Source organism: Balaenoptera borealis, assembly GCF_965194805.1.
Source record: "Balaenoptera borealis genome assembly, chromosome: 3".
NCBI lineage: Eukaryota > Metazoa > Chordata > Mammalia > Artiodactyla > Balaenopteridae > Balaenoptera > Balaenoptera borealis.
Genome location: NC_138866.1, coordinates 104,484,681 through 104,511,727, shown reverse-complemented (window position 1 = coordinate 104,511,727; position 27,047 = coordinate 104,484,681). Strand labels below are relative to the sequence as shown.

The following is a 27,047-nucleotide window of genomic DNA, read 5'->3' as shown; positions in this document are numbered from 1 at the left end:
CTGTTACAGAATTAAATAGTAACATTCATAGTAATGTTATATAGTAATATTAAAAGTAACATTCCTTGCACTACTGAGCTCTGGGTCTGAGATAGACTCTACAAAGACTGTAGCCGAAACCATGGCAATGGCAATGGCAATGGCAATGGATGAGGTACAGGGAGTTTAGAGTGGAAGAAGAGGAAGAAAAAGTGAAACTTAAAGAACTCAGACATCTAGTACCAGAAGAGAGGCAGCCAGCAGATATTATGGGAGAGAGAATTAAAGGATAACTTTCAAAAAAGACTTTTTTTTTTTTGGTATTCCTTACAGAATTAATAACCAACATTAAAGTATCTTTCATATTGTTACCCTTGATAGATCAGTTATTTAACACCAGAATTTTTTATCCCAAAGACTCATAAAATGAAAACAACTTCCACTTCTGCATTACAATTACTATTTTAGGCAGAGATAAAGAGGTTTAGGTACATAGACTACTAGGAGGTCTTGATGAGGTTTACTGATTTCTAATTTGTTTACTGCTCCTTTATCAGTTTGAAGCCTCATGTAAAAAGAGATTTGAAGGGAGAACAGGTTCACGAACAAGAAATAGCATGGTGATGCAACTGGAGGTTGCTAGAATTGCCTAGCCTTTCACTTGGGGGCAATCTCTAGCAGGGGTGTGAGGCTGGGAACAAATTATTATGCACAATATCACATTCTTCATACACGCCTCTTACATGGTCGTACACATAGTTATTCAAGTCAAATCAACATGAACTTAGTTGAAGGCAGCCTAGTTGGGCAAAAAGCCTGCATGAGTATACCATGCAATTGAGCGACATGTCCAATTGAAGAGGGGTTTCTCATTCTACACAGCTTTCTTGATGGTAGTGGTGGTTATTGGACCACCAGCTAATACCACCTTCTCTATTTGAACTTCCTTATAATTCCAGGTACCAGATGCACAGGGCCTCTCCTAGCTTTTGGCTGGGAAATAATCATTACTGTAGTTCATCATATGTCAGTTAACTGCCTGCTTAATTCTTATTATGATTTTGGACTCAGACAGAAAGAATAAGAAATCATGAGTCAAATCAGTGGTATTTGGAATTATCTTCACTATTGCCTATTAGCTATATGAGCTGATACTTTACTTTATAAACCACTGGGATTTCTGGTTGATTTTATTACCAGTTTTAGGTTGTGTGTATCCTTCTCGTCCATTCATTAAATTTTAGTAGGAGGATGGAAGCTATTTCTGTATCTGTTTGAAACCATGCCCTGAAATGACATGAATGTCCTACTTAAAATAAGATATTAAAATGTGTATCAGAAAGAGATTAGGGAAAAGTATTATTTCAAAAATAAAAGAGCATACTAAATATTTTCAGATTTTACTCCTAACCTACTAAAAAACACAAGTATGTGACAGTTTATAAAACAAAGACATTAATACTATGATAGCTTTTTAAATTTAGTTAAGCCAACAATTCCTGACCTTTCTGGAATTTTACATTCATGTTTACTTAATTGCCACTTCTTTCTGCCTAATACAGATGATAAAGTTTGGATGATGTATTAATCGAATTTTCATACATAACACAAATTAAATGGATCCTGCCAAACATAAAGTACAACAAAATCTTATACAACAAACGAATAATATTGGTATTTTAAATGGTTTATTCTGTATTGCTTATGGAAAATTTAAATTAGATTTTGAGATTCTAGAGTTTTGCAAATTTCTGCAACTGTAGGAAAAGGACAAGATATTAATTCTGGCTTACACAATGCGTGCTTATCATTTTCCCCATTCTCTTTTTGGGTGGTTTATTTGGTAAGAGTCTTCCTGTGACTGTGGAACTATAAACCCCATCAGACATGACTATAAAATAAGCATGACTATTCCATAGCACAGGAGGTCCTAGTTTATTTTCCCCCTTCTTCGCTACCTTCCAGTGGTGCTGCAGATCAAGGCTTACTTAGCTAAGCAGATTTAGAGGGTTAAGCCTGGAGGCTGGACGTTATTGGTAGGCTTTAAAGATGGACAGACCATATGACAGGAAACTTTGATTGGTACAGTGTTTACAAATCACAAGGAGAGAATTTCAGATCCTGAGTCCAAGACTGATGCGATCCCTACAGGCCTCCCCGTTTGCTACCATGCTCAGGCTGAGCTTTGCCTGGGCGTCTCAAGGTCCAGCTTCTATTGGAATCGGCGGCCTTAACCGACAAAAAAGCGGTCTGATTTTTAGTTTGTGGAGAGGCTAACATTAAGCTCTCCTGATCCCAGGTGGCTAGTCAGAGGCCGAGTTCTGGGGCGGATCTCAGTGAGACTTGTTGCCGAGGAGAGCCGCAGCTTTGTTTCCCCGGGGAAGGGCGGACGTCCTCCGGGCGCCACTGCCGGCTCGGCGCAATGCCCTGGAGTCTGCCTGGCTCCCAGAGGCGGCCGCGTCAGCCACTATCCTCCTGGCGTGGGGACGGAAGGCGCGCCCGCGCCGCGCGCGCTCCTCCCACCCGAGCCCCAGCACGCACGTTCTCCCACCGCGCGCGGTCCCCGCGCCCAGAGCCCCACGACGCGCGCCGCTGCCGAGGCGCGGCCGGCCCTCCCCGCCCTGCTTCCTCGTGCCACTGCCGCCGGCCGGCCGCTGGGGGCGCTGTGCGCCCAGGGGAACACCGCCCCCTCTTCCTCCAATTCCTCCCGCCTCCTCCCTCTCCTCCTCCGCCTCCTCCCTCTCCTCCCTCTCTTCCCTCTCTTCCTCACTACAGTTCCCACTCTCTGGGTAGGGGCGAGCGCGTCCGGTTTGCCGGAACCATTCGGAAATGGCAACTTGCGCGGTGGAGGTGTTCGGGGTCCCGGAGGACGAGGTGCGAGGGCCGCGGGGCTACGGGGCGAGCTTCCCATCGCGCTGCCCGTCAGCCGGACGGGAGGAGGCGGCGGCGGCCAGAGGGACTGCTGTCAGCGCCCTCCTCCCTCTGCGCGAGCTCCGGGAGCGCGCCGGGCGCCGTGGGGACCCCTGGGGCTGCCTGGAGCGCGCAGGCGGGTGGGGTGGGGGGGGTGCTTTAGGGAGCCGCATTTTCTTCGCGAGTGTGTAGACTCTACACCCCTCTCTTCCCTGGAACCGCCGCCTTCCTTGTCATTTTCCTTCAGGAAGTGATGAGGAGGGGGGCTAGTCAGCCAGCGGCGTGAGTGCGCGGGGGCACGCGCAGCACCCCGCCTGCCCCTTCCTGCCACCCCCCGCCGAGTGTGCGTGAGCTCTGGGCGGGGGCGGGGCGGGGCGAATTTCCCTGGAGCTTAGCATCCCGGCTGTTGATTAGCCTGCTCTGGCAGAGGGGCCCATTGGGCTTAGCTTTATGGACTTTGACCTGAAGACTTACAAGAGAATTGTCATTAGCTGTTTGGGTTTTTTCTTTTTCATCTGAAATCCTTTTAAACCTCCTTACAGGAGACGGGGATGGGAAAGCAGGCAGATAGATTTTTTTCCCCCTTCTATTTAGCAGCAAGTGTCAAGTGTGGAAAGTTCACGCTGTGTTTCGCTGGTCTTCACTGATATTTTAAAAATTAAGCCAAAAAGTGTAAATATTTAAAAGAACTTCCCACAGCTGTTCACTCAAAATTCTGTGATTTGAGAATTGTCTCTTTTCAGCTAAATAACTTAGGCTGGTTATGCCTTACGTTTATTAAAAATAAGGCTATTTGTAAAGAGTAGTTACATTTTAAGTGAGATGTGGCTTCCCTGTGTTATTGGTGATTGTCTCAAAAATGGGAATGGGTGGGAAATGAAAGGCTGTCTAGTCTAACAGTGACAAGTTAAGTTTGGGGGAAAATTTTAAGCATTCTTGTTCATTGACTAAACTGTCACATGTACCTGTTATCAGGACTAGACCCAGTTAACTGTAAATCCTTCAGCCTAATTTAGATTGATTGCTTAGATTTTCTAATAGTGTTGTAATAGTGCCTTCTCTTAGTAACTTGGTATCTTTAAAAAACGTCTTTTATAAAGTGTCTTTTACATTTCTCTTGAAAGTTCTTGGTTTATAAACAGTGGGCAACTTGTTGATGCAAGCAAGTTATCTCCCAGCGTTTTGAGAATGATTATGTGATACAGTTAATTTCTTAGTTATTGCTACCAGAAGAGAAACAAAGTGATGGTGGACAAATGGTGGCAGCTCAGCAGTCCCTCAGGAACGACAGTCAGTATATTATGGCTGAAGATAATATTCTAGCTAATGTTCTGTAGAAGAGATCAGAGGAAAATAATGCAGTGTTGAACCTATGATCGCTTTCTTCTTATCAGTCCTATCTCCCTGCTTGCTACAATAAGTTGTTCAATGCAGATAATCTCAAACTGGCCTCCAACCCAATCAGGCTGGCCTTGAACTTTCTTTCTCTGTTGTTGTTACTACTCAGAGGTAGGCTCTGCTATTCCAGATTTCTCATCTCACCTTCTTCCAGCAGAGCCAACTGATCATAGCATCTCGCATCTTCTCTCTCTCTTTCTTTCTCTGTACAGATCTGTTTTCAGTTGTCTGCTTCTCACATCACTCTTCTGCCGAGCTGAGATAAATTGAATCATGCCAGTTGCTGGGTGGTCAGTAAGCATCTGGGACTAAGGGCCCTCTGAAATGAGGTTTTCCTGAACTGGATGAAGGATTTGTACTTCTGGGCAGTTTCACTCTGTTCACACCGTGGGGGTCCTGGTTGTCAGTCTCATGACTCAAATTTCCCTCCCTCTCCCACTGTTCACTTTTTCCACGTTGAGGAAGAGAGTGAGATAGGAAGATAAGAGACATGATGATGAAGTGTCATCTTCTACTTCTTCCATTGTAATTTGGGTTACTCATTCGACAGACGTGTTTTAGCTGTCTGTTCTGTATCATGCAGTATGCTAGGCACCAGGTACACAGAAGAAAGCGCATCTGCCTGTTTTGTGAGAAGCTCATAGTCTAGTGCGAAAGACAAAAATCATTTGTTTTCTGGTAGAGGTCGCCATCTCATCACTATCACTTGCCTTTTATTTTCTGGTCTATCACAAAAGTAAAAGTAGGCTTAGAAAAGCAACCCCCCCCTTCCTTTTTTTGGAAGAAAAACACTGCAGCTATGTCATTTTCTAAAACTCACAGACTAGTGATTATAAGTAAGATAGGTTTGATATGACAGCAAAAAGAGATGATTCTTATTTTAAATTTGAAACTGAAACAAAGAAAAATGAATAGGAATGGGATAGAAAATAGTGAGAGAAGTGTAATTTAACCAGTATATACTGAAGAGCCCCTGAGTCACACTGTATGAGCATATTGGTGTTGAACAATGCCAAAATTTAGGTCATTATATCTCTCTCTCACTTTTGAGTGGGTTTTAGCTCTTCTTCCACATATGTGTCTTTGAGTAAGAGATGGTCCTGGCTCCATGTACAGAATTTTGCCATTAAAGAATAACAAACGAAGCAAGTAGTATACTATAATTTATATACCAAGTTTGCTCTGACAGTCTCTTGGGATTAACAGTAGAGGATAACTCCCACTCAGCTGTGGTGAGGAGGAGTGTGGTAGATATGGGACCTGCCATTCAGCATCCCTTCCCCCTTCATTTCAGTGGACTTCCCTGTTATGCAGAGGCTGGAAAGCTAAACACCATGTTTCCCAGACTCTCTTGCACTTAGCATTCCGGAAAGAGGTTGTGAAATAGGTTTCCCAATGAGGTGCACCTACTTGAGACTGGGAAGGTGAAAATGAAGTGGGGCATAACTTCTTGTTTCCTTGGTTTTTTCTGCTGACAAGCGTAGTCATGTAGACATTGAGTTTTTCGAAAAAAGTGTTTCAGTATCTGTAACTTGTTTTGTGGGTATTGATAGGAAGTTACAGAAATAGCGGTCTAGATTTGGTATGTTCTTTTTTTTTTTTTTAAACTTTGGGTTTATTTATTTATTTATTTATGGCTGTCTTGGGTCTTCGTTTCTGTGCGAGGGCTTTCTCTAGTTGCGGCAAGCGGGGGCCACTCTTCATCGCGGTGCGCGGGCCTCTCACTATCGCGGCCTCTCTTGTTGCGGAGCACAGGCTCCAGACGCGCAGGCTCAGTAATTGTGGCTCACAGGCCCAGCTGCTCCGCGGCATGTGGGATCTTCCCAGACCTGGGCTCGAACCCATGTCCCCTGCATTGGCAGGCAGATTCTCAACCACTGCGCCACCAGGGAAGCCCCTGGTATGTTCTTAAAATCAACAGATCTGGCCGTGGCTCCTGATTACCTACCTTTCTGACTCGGGTACATGTAGCAGCTTCCTGGGTAGGCCAGTTCTGAGGTGTTTTCGGGTCCTCTGAAGACACAGCCTACAGCCTGCCTCTCCAGCTCTTCTAACAATTTTGGAAGTACCTAATTCCCTGTATGAGCATCTTTCTTCTTAAAACATGTAGAGTAATTTCTGTTTCTGACAACTGAAACCTGACTGAAACAAGGAAAAGAAGGAAGGAAATAAAGAGGGAAGGGTTGAGTCTCCATCCCAGTTTGGGAGTAGAGTTCGCACATACAGAAGAATGGGTGCCTCTCATGCTGACAGCTACGACAATGCATAAGAAACAGGGTAACAAAGAAGTGCATATTCTGACACTTCTAGACCCGCTAACACTGAGCAGAAGCAGACCCTGCCTGTCCTGGCATTGTCCTGAGCCTGAGAACAAAGTTCCCAGCCTATATTCACTGCACACAACGAAGGAGAAGCACAGTGTGTGCACCAACTGCGTTAGAATCTAACCCAATCTTTCACGTGTTGTTTTTGCCATTATGGCTTTTTTGCAACTTTTTAATTCCAGCATCATTCTAAAGTATTTTTTGTGGGTTTCCATGGGAACAAAGAAGTAGATATAATATAATTTATTTTTAATAGTTTGCTTTTTATTTTAAACCAACAGAAAAGTTGGAAGTACAGTACGAAGAACTCCAAATCCTCCTAAAGCAGATTCTCCAACTGTTGATATTTCACCACAGTTGTTCCATAACCCTTTTTTTTTTTTTTTGACCATTTTCATTAGTGTTTTTGGAACCATTTGAGGGCAATCTGCAGACACGATTCCCCATCACCACTAAATACTCTAGTGTGTATTTTCCTAAAACAAGAATGCTTTCCTGCATAACAGCCATCCAGCCCTCTAAGCCAGGAAGTCAACAGTGTTACAACACTACCATCCAATCCATAGATCCCATCAATCTTTGACCAGTGTTCTAATAATTTCTCTTCTTCCTTCACGGTCCAAGATCCATCTAGGAGTGTATGTTGCATGTACTTTGTATCAGTTCCTCAGGCTTTCTTATCCTTAACAGTTGTAAGGAGTACAGGCTGTATAACCTATTGATGTTCCTCAGCCTGGATCTGTTTACTGTTTCCTGATGATCACGTCAAGGCCACACTTTTTGGGCAGGAATCACAGAGATAATACTGTGTTCTTCTCGGTGTATCATATCGGGAGTACATGATTTTGGCTTGTCTCATGACTGTGGATGATAACCTTGATCACTTAGTAATTTTGGTGTCTGCCAGGTTTCTTCTTGGTATTATCACTGTTTTTCCCTTTATAATTGATTGGTATTTTGTGGGGACATATTCAAAGATTATGCTAGTATCCTATCCCTCATTCATCAGATCTCCATCCACTAGGTTTACTACCCATTGATGATGACTTCCACCTGAAACAAATGCTACTATTTTTTATTTCCATTTTTATTAATTGGCATTCTGTGTAAGAAGAGCCTTCCCTTTCTTGGCCGTTTGTTTATCCGTTTATTTATTTATTTGTATCAGCATGGACTTGTAGAATCCCACCTTATTCAATGGGTTGTAATTAATTTCTATCCTTAAGTATTTTGTGGCTCAAATTATTTCAGTTTGGCCAGTGGAAGCCCTTGCAGGGAGATTCCTATGTTCTTATGACAAGTCCGCATCATTCTTTGAACTCTTCATTACCTTTTTGGCAGAAGATGTTCCAAGATCCTCTTGTATTTTGCCTGGCCCAGCACTGTCTGGGATCAGCCATTTCTCCTAGAAACATTGATTACATTGAATAGGAAATGGTTTTTAGAAGCAAAGATCTGTGTGCTCCCTGTGCTCAGTGCTACTGGATGCCGTTGCTCTTCAGCCATCTCAGCAAAGAGAGCTGAAATGTATGTGTATGCCACACATATATACATATATAAGTCAACACATAAATCTATAGCTATTGCTGTATCAATTTCTATTCATATATCTAAAAATAATTCATATAAGTATCTCCAATTCAAATCTAATATTGTACTTCAGGGTTCTTTCTAGTCATAAGTACCTCCTCTAAAAATGAAAATGCTGCGTTTCATTATCCTCAGTACATTTACTTATGTGCTCAGTCCATTTACTTATGTTTTTGGTGTAACTGATTTCCCAGTCATGCAGGTATCTCCTCTGTCTGCACTTCTGCACCCCACTTTCAGCTCCCTGCATCCTTGGGTGCCAGTGGGAGTACTGCTGTGTATGTCTATGCGACACTCTCCCCCTGTGCTCTGAGTCCCATGCCAGTGGGCATGCTCCTGAAGCCTCTCTGTATGACACCTCCCTCTTTGCCTCAGTGCCCCGTGCAGGTGGGCAGGCTGACCATGCATCTCCATGAAACTCCCTGCTTCCCCCAGACTCTGCCTCAGACCTGCCATGGACTCCTCTGCATCAGGAAGAGAAGAGGAGAAAGGACTACAGTCTTTCTTAACAGCTAACTATTAGCAATTCATATGTCACATAGGAATAGAATCTCAGAGACACCTTTTAAATACATCACTTAGGGTGAGCAGGGGTATAAAAAATGGAATTTGACTAGGTTGTAATTCTGGCCCTGTCACTTACAGGTCATCTGGCATAAGTTTTTGACATCTTTCAGAGCAGGATTTTTTGTTTTTCACATCTTTATTGGAGTATAATTGCGTTAGTATCTGCTTTATAACAGTGAATCAGCTATACGTATACATATATCACCATATCCCCTCCCTCTTGCACCTCCCTCCCACCCTCCCTATCCCACCCCTCTAGGTGGTCACAAAGCACCGAACTGATCTCCCTGTGCTATGCGGCTGCTTCCCACTAGCTATCTATTTTACATTTGGTACTGTATATATGTCCATGCCACTCTCTCACTTGATCCCAGCTTACCCTTCCCCCTACCCGTGTCCTCAAGTCCGTCCTCTACATCTGCATCGTTATTCCTGTCCTGATCCTAGGTTCTTCAGAACCTATTTTTTAAATTCCATATATATATGTTAGCATACGGTATTTGTTTTTCTCTTTCTGACTTCACTCTGTATGATAGACTCTAGGTCCATCCACCTCACTAGAAATAACTCAATTTCGTTTCTTTTTATGGCTGATTTTTTTGATTGGGTTGTTTTTTTGATATTGAGCTGCATGAGCTGCTTGTATATTTTGGAGATTAATCCTTTGTCAGTTGTTTCATTTGCAGATATTTTCTCCCTTTCTGAGGATTGTCTTTTCATCTTGTTTATGGTTTCCTTTGCTGTGCAAAAGCTTTTAAGTTTCATTAGGTCCCATTTGTTTATTTTTGTTTTTATTTCCATTTCTCTAGGAGGTGGGTCAAAAAGGATCTTGCTGTGATTTACGTCATAGAGTGTTCTGCCTATGTTTTCCTCTAAGAGTTTTATAGTGTCTGGCCTTACATTTAGGTCTTTAATCCATTTTGAGTTTATTTTTGTATACAGTGTTAGGGAGTGTTCTAATTTCATTCTTTTACATGTAGCTGTACAGTTTTCCTAGCACCACTTATTGAAGAGGCTGTCTTTTCTCCATTGTATATTCTTCCCTCCTTTATCAAAGATAAGGTGACCATATGTGCATGGGTTTATCTCTGGGCTTTCTATCCTGTTCCATTGATCTATATTTCTGTTTTTGTGTCAGTACCATACTGTCTTGATTACTGTAGCTTTGTAGTATAGTCTGAAGTCAGGGAGCCTGATTCCTCCAGCTCCGTTTTTCTTTCTCAAGATTGCTTTGGCTATTTGGGGTCTTTTGTGTTTCCATACAGATGGTGAAATTTTTTGTTCTGGTTCTGTGAAAAATGCCATTGGCAGTTTGATAGGGATTGCACTGAATCTGTACATTGCTTTGGGTAGTATAGTCATTTTCACAATGTTGATTCTTCCAATCCAAGAGCATGGTATATCTCTCCATCTGTTTGTGTCATCTTTAATTTCTTTCATCAGTGTCTTATAGTTTTCTGCATACAGGTCTTTTGTCTCCTTAGGTAGGTTTATTCCTAGATATTTTATTCTTTTTGTTGCAATGGTAAATGCGAGTGTTTCCTTAATTTCTGTTTCAGATTTTTCATCATTAGTGTATAGGAACGCAAGAGATTTCTGTGCATTAATTTTGTATCCTGCTAGTTTACCAAATTCATTGATTAGCTCTAGTAGTTTTCTGGTAGCATCTTTAGGATTCTCTATGTATAGTATCATGTCATCTGCAAACAGTGACAGTTTTACTTCTTCTTTTCCGATTTGGATTCCTTTTATTTCTTTTTCATCTTTGATTGCTGTGGCTAAAACTTCCAGAACTGTGTTGAATAACAGTGGTGAGAGTGGGCATCGTTGTCTTGTTCCTGGTCTTAGTGGAAATGGTTTCAGTTTTTCACCATTGAGAATGATGTTGGCTGTGGATTTGTCATATATGGCCTTTATTATATTGAGGTAAATTCACTCTATGCCTACTTTCTGGAGAGTTTTTTATCATAAATGGTGTTGAATTTTGTTGAAAGCTTTTTCTGCATCTATTGAGATGATCGTATGGATTTTATCCTTCAGTTTGTTAATATGGTATATCACATTGTTTGATTTGTGTATATTGAAGAATCCTTGCATTCCTGGGGTAAACCCCACTTGATCATGGTGTATGATCCTTTTAATGTAGAGCAGGATATTTAAGTCAGCTGATTTGCCTGTCTCCTAGCTATGTGTGTTGTTAAGAATATTCTACAGCACCTGGAGACATGTAAGATTGCTGACTCCAATTGCTAAGTCCACTGTTCTACTGAATCGATGTTACTGACCTCTTCCTTCTTGAAGCTTCTATTTAGTCTGGTCCCCATCTCAATCCTGTCAAAGTTTTAAGAGGATAAATGAATGTAAGGTTAAGAGGTCTGCAGATAAATGACAGGAGGAAGACACAGCACAGACAAATGGAAAAAGGTTTTGATAAGACTTTTATGGAATAAGTATGTCTGTAGCTCAACATAACCTCCTGGCCTGACCCAAATGTCTGGCTTGCCTCATGTGAGCCATGTTGGGGCAATGAAGAGAGTAATGGGAACAAACAATCATGTCAGTGCATATGGATGCCTTAATGAAGATATCCTCCTTCAGAGTAAAAGAGTCAATTGAAATATAATCATAGCTGCCTTTAATTGAATGCTTGCTATATGCTGGGCTCCAGGTTCTGTGTTCTCAATGCTTTGGCTGTAATTGTCATAACAGTCCTGCAAAACTAGGTAATGCTCTCCCCATTTTACAGATAGGAAATCTGAGATTGTGATTTGCTCAAGGACTTCTCTCAGTAGGTAGCAGATCTGGGATCGAAACCTAGAACTCTTTTGTAACAAAGACATGGTCTTTCCTCTGTCCTACTGCAAATAGTTGCTCAAATAAAAGAATTTAACAGAAGAGATTCTTTCTCAGGAAGATGATGAATGGAACATGTGCAAAATTAACTTGTAATTGTTCCTCTGTTCTTCCAGATCTTCCATCTTTTTTTTGTTGTTGTAGCTTTTAGGTGGACCTATGAAGTACTTGAATTCTGTATTTGCTTGACAAATATTTGTTGAACTCTTACTATATGTAAGGTGTTTGAGTCAGGCTGTGAGGCTATAACGATGGACAGCAGACTTTACTGAATTTACAGCCTAGAGAGAGAGAGGGCCATTAAATATATAATCACACATCAATGTTTTATTAATGTTTTGAAGGAAAAGGAGTGTAAGATAAAAGTATATAACAGGAAAGAAAAGAATTAATCTTATATGGAGGAGGGGAGAGAGTATGAGGAAAAGCTGAGGAAGCAGACTAAGGATGGATAGGAGTTAGCCAGGCAGTGGAGGAAAAAAGCCTTCTAGGTAAATAGAACTGCGTGTGTAAAAGATGAAATGGAGAGGAACATAAAGAAGGCTAGAGTGTTGGAGAGAGAGGGATGGTATCAGGAGGTGAATCTGTAGAGGAGAGGAGAGCAGAACCCAGTCAGGCAGAGCCTGAAGGCCGTTTATTGAGGATTTTGTATTGGATCCCAAGTGGAATGGAAACTCACTAAATGCCTGTGTGAGCATACACACATCATCATCATCATCATCATCATCATCATTAACATTGCTATTATTTTTTTATAATTTTTTTCTCATGTAGTTAACATTTTCTTTGCTTGTTATTTCTTCATTTCTTCCTGCCCCTCTGACTTTCCATCTGTGATAACTTTTTTTCTGCCTGAAGTACATCCTCTAGAATTTCTTTCAGTGAATGTTTCCTGCTAATGAACTTCCTTGGTTTTTGTTTTGGCTGAAAATGACACATCTTTGCCTGCAATTTGCAACCTTTCCATTTTGCTTTCAAAAATCAATAAAACTGTCTTGTGAGTGGAAGGGGAAGATTCCAGCTTTAGTGAAGAGCCCTGATCTGCTTGAGGATAATGTCTCTGTTTTGATTAAGGAAAAGATGTTTCATTTTTGTTTCTTTTTTACTCATTTGAGTACTATCCAGAATTCTGTTAATAATACTTTTGATATCATGATTCTAAAATTAAGAGTTTGGTCTCTAGTTGCAACATACGTGTTCTTCTCTTTCATTTTCAAAGATGATGTGAGATGTGATCTCTGCTTATGGATGTGATTGAAGAGAGCTGTTTGGACAATTTTCTAGCATAAATTTCTAAAATGAAGTTAAATGAATGCAAATATGCAAATAAGCGGCATTTCTTATTTAATTTTCTGAAAGAATCTTAAATCACTGTAGCTTTACATCATTTAACCACAGCATCTGAAGTAAGTAGTTCTCATCTTTGTGGTGGGAAGTGCAAGGATAAAGTTTAAAAGTTAAATGTGTCTGTGACTGCAAGTTATCATCCCCTGGAATTGTTCTTAGTTAATGCTTGCTACATTTTTCTTCAGGAGACTTCTGGGGGATCGTTTCAGTAGAGGCTAACACGGATGATTTTTAAGTCAGGAGCTCCACAAATATGGATTAACTTTTTTAGAGGGGTATGATAATTTCTTTCCTCAATTAAGGTCATGTATAAATTATAAACACTTGTCTGCACTTAGAAAAGGTAAGATTATTTGCTGAGGGCACCTTTGATTATACTTTACCACTTGAAAAAAAAGTACTTATTAAGTCATCAGAGAAAAGATTTCTGATTTTCAGAATCAGTCCTACTATAAAGTATAGCCACTTTCCAGTCAACTGGTATAGGAGAATTCAGCTGTAGGGCCAATAGAATATTTTAATTGGCCTAATTATTCAATGACCTTACAGGAAAAAAATGGTAGTTCTGTAAATCTCTTCAGATTTTTGGAAATCAATTCCCACAGAAAACTGAAATTTCAGTTTATGTTTTCCTCTCTGATTTTCAGTTCTGTCTTTATTTCTGATACTTGAGGATTTCTCTTCTTACTTGCAAGATCAGCTGTATATTTAATTATATTTGGTGATGGAGGAAAGTTATAAAATATCTAGCATCTCTAGTCAAGGATTTTTGTGTTGTCTGAATTTGTCATCTGAGTTTTGGAGCTGATAGAATATTTCTGTTATCATATTTATTCAATGAAACCTCCAGGAATAAGGGTGGGTCTAAGTATTTAGAAATGGAAGAAGATTGAAATAAATACCCTATGATATGTATATTTTCCCCCACCCAGATCTCTCCTCAGAAAGGAATATGACCTACTACTTGCTGATGGAATAATTTTATTATTTTTTAAATTTTTATACAGTTTTTAAAGGTTACTTTCCATTTAATTATTACAGAATATTGGCTATATTCCCCATGATGTACAATACATCCTTGAGCCTATCTTACACCCAATAGTTTGTGCCCCACACTCTTATATTGCCCCTCCCTGCCTCTTCCCACTGGTAACCACTAGTTTGTTCTCTATATCTGTCTGCTTCTTTTTTGTTTTATTCAGTAGTTTGTTGTATTTTTTTAGATTCCACATATAAGTGATATCAAACAGTATTTTTCTTTCTCTGTATGACTTATTTCACTTAGCATAATGCCCTGCAAGTCCACCCATGTTGCTGAAAATGGCAACATTTCGTTCTTTTTTATGGCTGAGTAGTATTCCATTGTGTGTGTGTGTGTGAGTGTGTGTGTGTGTGTGTGTGTGTGTGTGTGTATACCACATTTTTTCCCCATTCATCTGGCTGATGGAATAATTTTAGAGTAAAATCAGTTAGATTGCTCTCCATTGGGCAACATTTATTTCACATTTGTTGATCTTATAAATGCTACTGTGAATACTGTTGTACTTATGGCCTTGTGTACATGAGTGAGAGTTTATCTAGGGGTTATATCTAAAAGTGCAATTCCTGGGTTATTGATTTAGAACTTTTAGTAGATATTGCCAAATATCTCTTCAAAATTATTCTTCAGTTTATACTCCCACCAACAGTGTATTAGAGTTCTCTCTTGTGCTTGCTTTGGCAGCACTTACACTAGAGGTCTCTTTTATTATTGGTGAAATTGAGGATCTTTTCATGTGTTTATTGGCCATTCTCTGATTTCTTGTATTATGTTGTTTAAACCTCACTTAGTGGCTTTTAGGAGTTCTTTATATAATCTGGATAATCATAATTTGTCCATGGTGTATATATTTTAGATATTTCCACCCTGTGTGTCCCCTTGTCTTTTCATTTTGTTCATGGATCTTTTTCCATATGAAATATATAAACATAATTTTAGTGTCAAATCTAACAATTTTTTCCATTAGAGTTTGTATTTTTTTAATCCTTTCCTACTCCAATGTCAGAAATATTCTAAAGTATCCTATGAAATTTTTAAAGTTTTCTTTTTCACTTTTAGAATTTGATGTATCTGCAATTTGTTTTTAGATATAGTATAAGATAGTGATCAAATGCTATAATTTACCTCTTTACTCATTCTCACTTTTCCCTATGAATTTTAGAATCATTTGTTAAGATCTATGAAATAATTCAAGGAGGGGAGTTGAAATTGTATTGAATTTATAATTTACTTTGGAGAAAACAGATAATAATATTAAATATTTACTTCCATGAACACAGTGAATTTCTTCATTTATTTATATTTTTCTAATTTTCTTCAATAATTTACAAATTTTATCCATGAAGGTTTTTGACTTTTATTAATTTTATTTCAGTGTATCTAACAGTTTTGCTTACTTGTGAATTTTTTAAATGTGCATTCTGTTTTATAGTATTTTTTTACCCACCTTTTTATTTGAAAAATTTCAAATCTATGAAACAATAAAAAGAATAGTATAATGAACACTTGATTACCCATCAGCTAAATCCATAAATTGGTAACATTTTGCTTATTCCTTTTATTTCCATACACACACACATACGCTCATGTTCAACTTTTTATTTGCTGAGACATTTAAGAGTAAGTTGCAGACTTTATCTTACTTTGTCCCTAAATACTTCAATATGTATCTCTTAAAAGTAAGACATTCTTATATAAAACCTCATAATACTATTATGATACCCAAGAAATTTAATGTTTCCTACATTAAAATATCAATACATTATAGTTTTATTTAATATATAGTTTATTGAATGGGATTTTTAAAATAATTACCTAAGTAATTATTACAAATGATTATGAACTCTGTATTTTGTGTTATCCTGTACCTAGCAACAATGATAAATCTATATCAGTTCCAATAATTTGGCTTTAGATTTTCTTGGAAGCAATGATAAATCCTTACTCATTATAGCAATTTGGCTCTAGCTTTTTTGGCTTTTCTTTGTAGATAATCAAGTCATTACAAACAACAATATAGTTTTTATTTTCCTTTATATAGCTTTTAATCAAATTAATTCCTGAAAAAGATTCTTCCAGTTAATTTTAATATCCTGTTACCTTATTTTATATATATATATATATATATATACACACACACACACACACATATACACACACACACATACACACATATATATAATGTGTCTTGAGTAAGTTATAAATATATGAAAATAAAATATAAATTTTTATATTTTAGGAAACGTCCCGAATTGTGAGGGTAAAAGTTATAGCTGGAATAGGCCTTGCCAAAAAGGATATCTTGGGAGCCAGGTAAGTGTAAGAAGTTGGGTTGTAATTTTAAAACTTTGTATTTTTTAGTTTTTTTCCAAACTTTGGTTAGATGAAAAATTGAGTAATATTATTAGTAAGCTGTTGTATGAGGTAGAATAATGTTTCTAGTTGGTGGTTTACTAAATTCCTTGACATCTGAATTGCAGAGTTTGTGAACTTAGGCAAAGGTATAACTGAGAGTGGTAGTTATAAGATACATTATTGAGTTCTGTTTCTGAGAATCAGTAAAATTCTAACAGATGAATCCTTTTGCAGATAACAACCATAAACTGTGAGCATATTATAAAAACCAGCAAGTTAAAGGCAGTGGAGAGCGAACAGAGCAGGTAGAGAGTCTAGTGGAGAGTCCATGTTTGGAGGTGTGGAGTTGTACTGAGTGAGTCTCCAATTTTATGAATTAGTCTGAGGCCACATGGAATCAGAACATGGAAAAATTATAATATTCATAGCCTGGGAAATCAGAAGACATACTCTGGAGAAAACATGACAATGGTGGGGATTCTGGAAGGGAAAGAACTGGAGAGGAAATTCCCAAAGTATGTCCACTGACATTTTTGGCTGACCCTGAATCACACATATGATAGCAGATTCAAACAACTCATTGGAGGACAAAAGATCTGAACAGAGATCAGGGTTGCTGCCCAAGAAACAGAGCTTGTGGTTCTTGTCCAAGTAAGATAATTAATTACATGATAAAAACAAACAAATTCTCATCAAAGAGAAAGTACAGTATCCACAGTCTCCATAATTTAACATTTATAATGTCTAAGATATAATCCAAAGCTATATAATTTATAAAAAGCCAGGAAAATGAAACACATTCTCAGTAGAGAAAAGAACATATGCTCACAATAAGTCAAAAGATTGAAAATCTCAGGAATGAAATAGAAACCATAAAAAATGAAAATTCTAGAACTGAAAAATATAATATTTGAAATTAAAATTCTTGGATGAAATTAACAGCAGAATGGAGATGACGAGGAAAAATTAATTGAACTTAAAGATAGATCAATAGAAATGATTTCCCAACCGGAGATGAGAGAGAAACAAAGATTTAAAATTTTTTTTAAATGAACAGAGCCTCAGGGACTTGTTAGATAATATCGAACAGTGTAACATACATGTACTTGGAGTCCTAGAAATAGAGGAGAGAGAATGAGGCAAAATGTTGTTTGAAGAAATAATGGCCAAATTTTTTCCAAATTTGATGAATGACACAAGTTTATAGTACCAAAAAACACCAAGCAGGATAAACACTGAGAAGAACATACTGAGGCCCATAATAGTCGAGCTATTGAAAACAAAGTATAAAGAAAAATTCTGACAGAAGAAACTCAGAAAATGACAAATTACATACAAGGGACTTATAATTCAGTTGAGTACTAACTTCTCACCGGAAACTATGGAGGCCAGAAGAAAATGGAACAATAGAATAGCTGTCAATCTAGAGTTCTCTACTATATTCAGTGAAAATATTCTTCAGGATGATGACAAAATAACATTTTCAGATAAAAGAAAACTATGAGACTTTGTCATTGGCAGACCTGCACTATAATAAAAGCTAAAGGAAATTCTCCCAGCTAAAGAGGTAGATATCAGATGGAAACTCAGATCCTCAGAAAGGAATGAAGAGCATCAGAAATGGTAAATATCTAGAAACATATGAAAGACTTTTTGCTCTTTTCATCATAATTTTTTAGAAAAAACATATGCCTGTTTATATCACAACTTACTGTTTTGTACTGTCTCATAGATGGAATACATATAACAACTATAGCATAAAGGACAGGGATGGTATGCATTATGAACCTTTTTAGTAGAGTGTACTATATTAAGTGTAAGTGGAATAAAAAGTAAGCATGTATATTGTAATACCTAGATAAATCACTAAAAAATAATGTAAAGAATTATAGATTAAAAAGCAATAGAAATTTAAAAATGAAATTCTTGAAAAAATAAAATAGTTAAACAAAAGGCCAGGAAAAGAACAAATGATCAAAAAAGAGAGAGAGAAAGGGGAGAGGGAAGAATAGAAAACTAGTAATAATTTGATACACCTAAATCTAATCATAACAATAATTACATTAAACATTAATGGACTAAGGTGAATATGAGGTAGAAGTTATTAGAATGGATTGAAAAAGAAGACCCAACTAAATGTTGTCTATAAATGATGCACTTAAAATATAAAGACACAGGTAAGTTGAAAGAGAAGGGATGCATAGCCATACAAACAAGCATGTGAAGACTGAAGTGGACATTTTAATATCTGATAAAATAGATTTCGACACAAAAATTATTTCCAGATATTTCACAACAATATAAGAATAAATTCATCAAGAAGATAAAACAATCATAAAGTTGTATGTTCCTGCCAAGAGAACTTGAAAATATATGAAGCAAAAGTTGACAGAATTAGAGGGAGAGAGAAAAAATTCCACAATCATAGTTGGAAACATTAGCTCTCTCTCAGCAGTTAATAAAACAAGATTAAAAAAAACAACAAAAACAGTAAGTTGAACAATATTATGAACTTTGATGCAAAGAACACTTCCTAACAACCACCAAATACACATTCTTTTCAAGTGCACATGGTATATTCACATTATTTATCGATTGCTGCACAACTATAATTACCTCAAACTTAGCAGCTTAGAAGAACACATACTTATGATTTCATAGTTTCTGTGGGTCACAGAGTCTGTGCATGGTTTAACAGGGTCCTCTGCTTCAAGGTGCAAAATCCGCAATCAGGCATTGGCCAGGACTATGGTCTCATCTGAGGCTTGTTTGGGGAAGCATACACTTCCAAGCTCATGTGGTTGTTGGCAGCATTCAATTCTTTCAGACTGAGGGCTTCAGTTTTTTGCTGGCTGTCAGCCAGAGGCCACCCTAAGTTTCTTGTCACATGGCCTTCTTCATATGACAGCTCACAGGATAGCAGCTTGCTTCTTCAAAGCTATCAAAGGAGAGAAAGTCTCCTAGCAAGATGGGTTACAATCTTTTGTAATGTAACCACATACATTTTGTCACTTTTGATGTAATTATTGGTTAGAATACACAATCCTTCCCACATTTACGAGGAGGGGAACACAAAAGGCATGAACGTTAGGAGGTGGGGATAAAAGAAGCCACCCTAGAGTCTGTCTGCCATATTATGCTGGACAATAAAACAGTAATTTAAACAAGTGCAAAATTTACATTATTTTCAAGGGCATATGGTACATTCACCAATATAGACGATGTGTAAGACCATAGCACAAGTCTCAAGAATTTAGAAAAGATTGAAATCATATGGAGATGTTCTCTGATAACAGTGGAATTAAGTTAGAAACCAATAACATCCAAAATATTTGGAAATAAAACAATACACTTTGTTTTGTTTATAGGTCAAAGAAGGAATCAAAAGATAAATTAGAAAACATTTTGAACTGAATGAAATTAAAATATAGCAACATCAAAATTTGTGAGATGCAGCTAAAGTATTAGAGGAAAATTTATAGTTTTAAAATGCTTAACTTAGAAAAGGAGTAAGACCTAAATGAATGACTTGAGTTCTGAGATTAAGAAATCAGAAAAAGAAGAGCAAATTAATTCCAAAGTAAGTAGAAGGAAGGAAATAATGATAAGGGCACAAATTAGTGAAATAGAAAATGGACAGTGATAGGAAAAAATCATTGAAATGAAAAGCTCATTCCTTGAAGGGATCAATAAAAATTTTAAACTTCAAGCTAGACCGATCAAGAGCAAAAAAGAGAGAAGGCACTAATTACCATAATGGGAACAAAAGCAGAGGCATTGCTATAGACCCTATGGAAATGAAAAAGACAGAAAGGGAACACTGTGCGCAACTTCATGCCAATAAAGAATCATGCACAACTTAAATGAAGTAGACAAAATCTTTGAAAGATAGAAATTACCAAAATTGATCACAGAAGAAATAGAAAACTTCAGTAGCCCTATATTGAACCATATATAGCAATATTTGATCAGGCGGGATTTTTGCTATGAATATAAGGTTTGTTCAACATTTGAAAAAAGTCAACCACTGTAAATCATCACATTAATATAGCACAGAAGGAAAAAAATGCATGATCATTTCAATAGGTGTAGAAAGTACATTTGTCAACATTCAACACCCTTTTATGATAAAAACTTTCAACAAACTAATAATAAAATGCAGAATTAGTTTAACATATGAAAATTAATCAATGTAATATACCATATTAATAGAATAAAAGAAAAACATCATTTCAATAAAAACAAAAAAAGCATCTGACAAAATTCAGTACCCAATCATGACACAAAGTCTTAGCAAACTAGGGATAGATGGGAGTTCTAGACATGATTAAGGTTTTCCGTGAGAAAGACAATAGCTAACATCATGCCCAGTGATGACAGTCTGAATGCTTAAACTTAAACTCAGGAATAAGAAGCGTTGTCTGCTCTCACATTCTGTTCAACACTGTACTGGATGTCCTAGCCAAGTAATATGACTAGGAAAAGAAATAAAAACAATGCAGACTGAAAAGGAAGAAACTTTTTATTTGTTGACTGTCTGATCATGTACATAGAAAACCCTAAGGAATCTCAAAGAAACTGCTAGAACTAAAATATAAGGCCACAAGATACAAAGCCAGTGTACCAAAATTAGTCATATTGTTATATCCTATCAGTCAATTAACAATTGGAAAATGAATTTTTTAAATCTCTGTTTACAATAATATAAAAATTAAAAACTTAGAAATAAATTTAACAAAAGATTTGCAAGCACTGTACACTGAAAACTATAAAACATTGCTGAGCGAAATTGAAGATCTAAATCGATGGATAAATATTTTCATATTCATGGATTGGAAGATTCATTATTGTTAGAGTTGTATTTCTCTCCAAAGTGAATAGATTTCGCTCAATCCCAATCAAAATCCCAGCCATGTTTTTTTTTTTGGAGAAATGGATAAGCTGATTCCAGTATTGTTATGGAAAGTCAAAGGACATAGAATAGCCAAAACAATTTTGAAAAAGAAGAACATAGGTGGAGAACTTATGCTACATAATTTCAAGACTTTCTATACAGCTATAGGTAATCAAGACAAAGTAGCATTGGCATGAGAACAGATATATTGTTCAGTGGACTGGAATAAAGAGTGCAGAAGTACACACACCCCCACACACACATACACATATACATGTATTTGGTCAGTTGCTTTAAGCATTAAGGTAATTCAACAGAAAGGATAGTCTTTTAAGTACATGATACTAGAACAACTGGTTATCTATATGGAACAAAATGAAGCTCTTTCCTTATCACACATAATATAGAAAATTAATAAGAGCTAAAATTAATGAATTCTAGAAGAAGACATAGGAGAAAATATTTGCTCTACTGAGTTACACAACGATTTCTTGAATGGGACTCAAAAAATATGATCCTAAAATTTAGAAAGAAAAATGTTGAAACAGACTTCATCAGAATTAAAAACTTTTGTTGTTTGAAAGACACAGTTAAGGAAGGGAAGAGGCAAGCCACAGATTGGGAGAAAATGTTTTCAAAACATATATCTAAAAAAAAAAAAAAAAAAAATCTGACAAAGGCCTTTAATTCACAGTATATAAAGACCTCTTACAACTCAATAATAATATGATAAAATGGCCAATTAAAAATAGGCAAAACTCTTGAACAGACATTGTGGACTATCCAGGTGGAAGTGTCTAGCTGGGTGGTGAGATCAGGAATATATATTTATATTTATGTTTTATATTTATATTTGAGAGGATATAGTTAGTTGTTAAAACCATGGATGAGATTGTGAAGGAAATATGTAGAGAGAACAAAAGGGAGAACCAGAAGGGACTTGTGTCATGAAAGCTAAACGAGATGAGTTTCAAAGAGGAAGTGGTCAGTATTATCAAACCTACAGAGGACCAGTAAAATAAGTGCTTAGAAAGTGTCTATTGTTTTAGCAAGATTGGTGACTTTTCAAGGAATGGGTCTGAAGGAAAGAGGTGGAAACCAGATTATAGGGCTGTGAAGAGCACTGGGAGTTGAGGAAATGAAGAAAGGGAGGTCGTATGCCATCACGGTTAAGCGCAGGGCCTCTGGAGCCAGGTGCTTGAGTTTCAGTTCTTGCTTTTCCGCTTCTTAGCTGTGTGATCTGGGATGAGTTGACTTACCTCTCTGTGTAAAATAGAGATAATAATCATACCTACCTCATAGGTCGTTATAAGGTTTCCAAAATTTAATATATATAAACTGTTTAGAACAGTGCCTGACACAGAGTAATTGCTACATAAGTGTTAGTTGTTGTTATTATTATTACAGATTATTCTCTTGGAAAGTTTGAGACAGAAAGAAAAGAAATCTAGTTTGCTTTGCTGGAGGCAGGAAGGAGAGTCAAGGAGTGGGGGAGTTTAATAACATTTCTATGACTGGAAAAACCTAGGTCAAAGAAAAGCTGGAGATATAAAAGGGAGAAGTCAAAATAGATGACGTAAGGTTCCAGAGGAAGTGGGAGGAAACTGGACAAGGGCAATTGGGTGAAATACCTGCATCACTGAGATTAGGGGTAAGATGGGCTCTGATAAATACCAGAATGTTGGGAGTATTACGATGACTTTGATTTTTGTCAATTAAAGTAAGAGGTAAGGTTGTATAAGGAAATGGGAGGAGGGAGTTTGTGGTGGAGAATGGTGGGTACTTGGGATCCCCAAAAGAAATGCGAGAAATTTGACCATGGACAAGTAAAATGTCTAAAGTCTTTTGCTTTGCAAACCTAAATATCACAAGGTTTTCCTTCTCCATGTCTCTTTGTACAAGGGGTTACATGTCATATAATTATTTTGAACTGAAGCACTTCGCCTTTATTTTGTAAAAAGAGTTTATACCCATGAGATAACTTGGAACAACCTGAGGTCTTGCAAAGCTATTCTTGAGAATCATTGAATCAACCTTCTTAACCCAAAAGAGGAAGACATGTAATAAAGATAAAACAAAATTTCAAAAATCTTAAGAGGTTGGAAATCATTAAATTGTGATTAAAAGTTTTTCTTTCTAATTCTTTGTCTATTTCACTAACATGGTATTTCAGCTTTTTAACAAAATGCAAAGATTTACCCCTGCCTAAGGAACCCTTACTTTTAAGCGTAGGAAGTAATGGTAGACATTGTTAACAAGGAAAATTCTGTGATTTTTATAGTTCGAGTAACCTGAGTTTGGGAATAAGCAACAATTAACTTTTTTTTTTTAAATTTTAACAGTGATCCTTATGTGAGAGTGACGTTATATGACCCAGTGAATGGAGTTTTTACAAGTGTGCAAACGAAAACCATTAAAAAGGTTAGACTTAGCAGTATTCAAAATTTTCAAAAATATACTTTGTTTTATTTTTAAATGACAAAATATTAAAAAGTTAGTTATAATATGTTTATTGTCTTTTAGACTTTGAATCCAAAATGGAATGAAGAAGTATTATTCAGAGTAAGTATGCATTTTATTTCATTATAACAACAAAGATTTTTCTCAGTAGGTTAGAATGATAAGTTCTCACTTACAGTATTCTTAAATGTATTTTATAAGAATTTGTAAAAATTTAAAAGACTTAAATCTAGGTATCCCCATTTTGACATGGCCCTGGAACCATTTATCTTATTATGAAAAACATATGTAAGGTAATGAAGAGGTAAAGGATAATTGTAAACCTGGAATTATCTTATTCTAATTTAATTCTGATTTAGAGAACAGTCTTATTCAAATTTTGCAGATTTTGATTTTAAAGATGCAATATTTGTGTCTCTCCAGTCATTTGTTTATTTATTTATTTATTTTTGGCTGTGTTGGGTGTTTGTTGCTGCACACAGGCTTTCTCTAGTTGCGGTGAGCAGGGGCTACTCTTTGTTGCAGTGCACAGGCTTCTCATTGTGGTGGCTTCTCTTGTTGTGAAGCACAGGCTTTAGGCACGTGGGCTTCAGTAGTTATGGCATGCAGGCTCAGTAGTTGTGGTGCATGGGCTTAATTGCTCCACAGCATGTAGGGTCTTCCCGGACCAGGGATCGAACCCATGTCCCCTGCATTGGCAGGCGGATTCTTAACCACTGCGCCACCAGGGAGGTCCCCAGTCATTTGTTAAATACACTGATCCAGGCAAGAGATGATGAAGGCCTACCAACAAGTGGATACATTTCTTCTTATACACCCTCCATTCACATTCCTGCCTTCCTCCTCACCCCGCCTCACTATCCCATAAGAGCAAACTCCAGTCAGCACTTACTTCAGGTTCCCAGGAGGGCCCTCAAACTGACAATGACATATTATGTATATGGGAACAATGATTCATATAACTATGGATTTCTCATCAGAAACTGTGATGAAACAGTGTAATTAAGGTAGCAAAGAAAAAAGAATAGTCAACTCCAAATTCTATATCTAACAAAAATATCCTTCAGGAATGACAGTGTGATAAAGGTATTCTAAGCTGAGGAAAAATAGAGGATTATACTTGGAAAACTAAATACTCTTCTCTCAGTAATTGGTACGATAAGTAGACAAAAAATTCAGTAAAGATACAGAAGTCCTGAACAACACAATCAAATCAGTTTTATTTAATTGACATTTATAGACTTTCCACCCAACAGCAGCAGAACACATGGTCTTTAAAATTGCACATGGAATATTTACTGAGTACGCTGGGCCAAAACCCAAACCTCAACAATATTAAAAGAATTTAAATCATGCAAAGTATGGTCTCTGATTATAATGGAATTAAAGTACAAATTAGTAACACAAAAATATCTGAAAAATCCCCAAATATTTGGAAGTTAAACAACACACTTCTAAGTAGTCCATGAGTCAAGTAAGAATTGTCAAGGGGAATTAGAAGATATTTTAACAGAATGAAATAAAAATACAGCATCAAATGGATAAAGAAGATGTTATATATATACACAATGGAATACTACTCAGCCATAAAAAAGAATGAAATAATGCCATTTGCAGCAACATGGATGGACCTAGGGATTATCATACTAAGTGAAGTAAGTCAGAAAGAGAAAGACAAATACCATATGGTATCATTTATGTGTGGAATCTAAAATATGACACAAACAAACTTATTTACGAGATAGAAACAGATTCAAAGACATAGAAAACAAACTTATGGTTACCAAAGGGGAAAGAGGATGGAAGAGGGATAAATTAGGAGTTTGGGATTAGCAGATACAAACTACTATATATAAGACAGATAAAAAACAAGGTCCTACTACATAGCACAGGGAACTATATTCAGTATCCTGTAATAAACCATAATGTAAAAGCATATGAAAAAGAAAAAAAATATATATATATATATGAATCACTTTGCTGTACACCAGAAACTAACACAACATTGTAAATCAACTGTACTTCAGTAAAAAAAAAAAAAAATCAAAATTTGTAGGATGCAGCTAAAGCAATGCTTAGAGAAAAATATATAGCATTAAATTATATTAGAAAAGGAGAAAGGTCTTGAACCATTAATCTAAGGTTCCACCTGAAGAAACTAGAAAGTAGCATCATTACAGAACCAACAGACATTAAATGGAAAATAAGGGATATTATGAACAATTCTGTGCCCATAAATTCAATAACTTAGATGAAATGGACCAATTCCTTTAAAGACATATCCCATCAAAACTTTAATAAGAAATAAATTACCTGAAAAGTTCTATATCTCTTAAAGAGATTGCATTTGAAGTTAAAAACCATCCAACAAAGAAGACTTTGAGCCCAGGTAGTTCCACTGGTTGAATTCTACCACGCATTTAAGGAATAAATAATTCCAATTCTATGCAATGTCTTACTGAAACTAGAAGAGGAAGGAACATTTCCCAGTTTATTCATGAGGCCAGCATTACTCTGATACCAAAACCAGACCAAAGACTTTATAAGAAAATTAAAACTGCAGACCATTAACCCTCATGATCATAGCCATTCTGTGGTAAGTTTATTAAATTGGGTGCCTTCCATTCTGAAAGGGCCAGTAATTTTTCCTCAAATTACCTGTGGACATGGGTTTGCCTTTCCTATCTGCAGAACCTCAGCCAGCACAATTATCTGCAGGCTTACAGAATTTGTGTTCATAGGGATGGAATCCATGCAACATTTCATCCTTCCAGGAGACCCAGTCCACAGAGAAGGAGGTGCAAGAATGGGCCCATGACCATGGGATCCATTGGTCACAGCATTTACCACACCATCCAGAAGCAGGCAGCCTCATAGAGCACTGGAATGGCCTACTGAAGGCACAACTGAAGCACCAATATGGAGGCAATACTCTGTAAAGATGGGGTGCCAGTTTAATCATTTAAACCAAAGACCTAGTATGAGGCTGTGTTCACAATGGAAAGAATACACGGTCCAGGAACAAAGGAATAGAAGGAGGGGCCCCACTTATCATCATTTCCAAAGACCCACTGGAGGACTGTGTGCTTCCTGTCTCTAGAACTGTGGGCTCTGCTGAGTTAAGGTCCAAGTCCCCAGAGGGAGCACACTCTTTCTAGGGGACATATCAAGGGTTCCATTGAACCACAGTCTATACCTGCTGCCAGGGCACTTGGACTCCTTGTATCCAGGAACCAGCAGGTGATTGAGGCTATTATCTGGTTCTGTAGGGACCAGACTGGAGAATTAAATGAGCATATTATAGGAACCACTCTTACATCCTTTAGGTCTT

The 27,047-nt window shown here is 37.3% G+C and overlaps 1 protein-coding gene across 1 annotated transcript in view; it reads left to right on the top strand.

Moving 5' to 3' along the window:
* The first annotated feature begins 2,630 nt into the window (after window positions 1-2,630).
* The window catches only part of NEDD4 (NEDD4 E3 ubiquitin protein ligase), a 146,432-nt gene continuing 122,015 nt past the window's right edge, over window positions 2,631-27,047 (top strand). Inside the window, exons 1-4 of the mRNA XM_082388004.1 lie at window positions 2,631-2,853; window positions 16,247-16,320; window positions 23,599-23,677; window positions 23,780-23,818. Of these exons, the coding sequence (XP_082244130.1) occupies window positions 2,809-2,853; window positions 16,247-16,320; window positions 23,599-23,677; window positions 23,780-23,818 (237 nt within the window). The 5' untranslated portion in view covers window positions 2,631-2,808. The remainder of the gene's footprint in view (window positions 2,854-16,246; window positions 16,321-23,598; window positions 23,678-23,779; window positions 23,819-27,047) is intronic.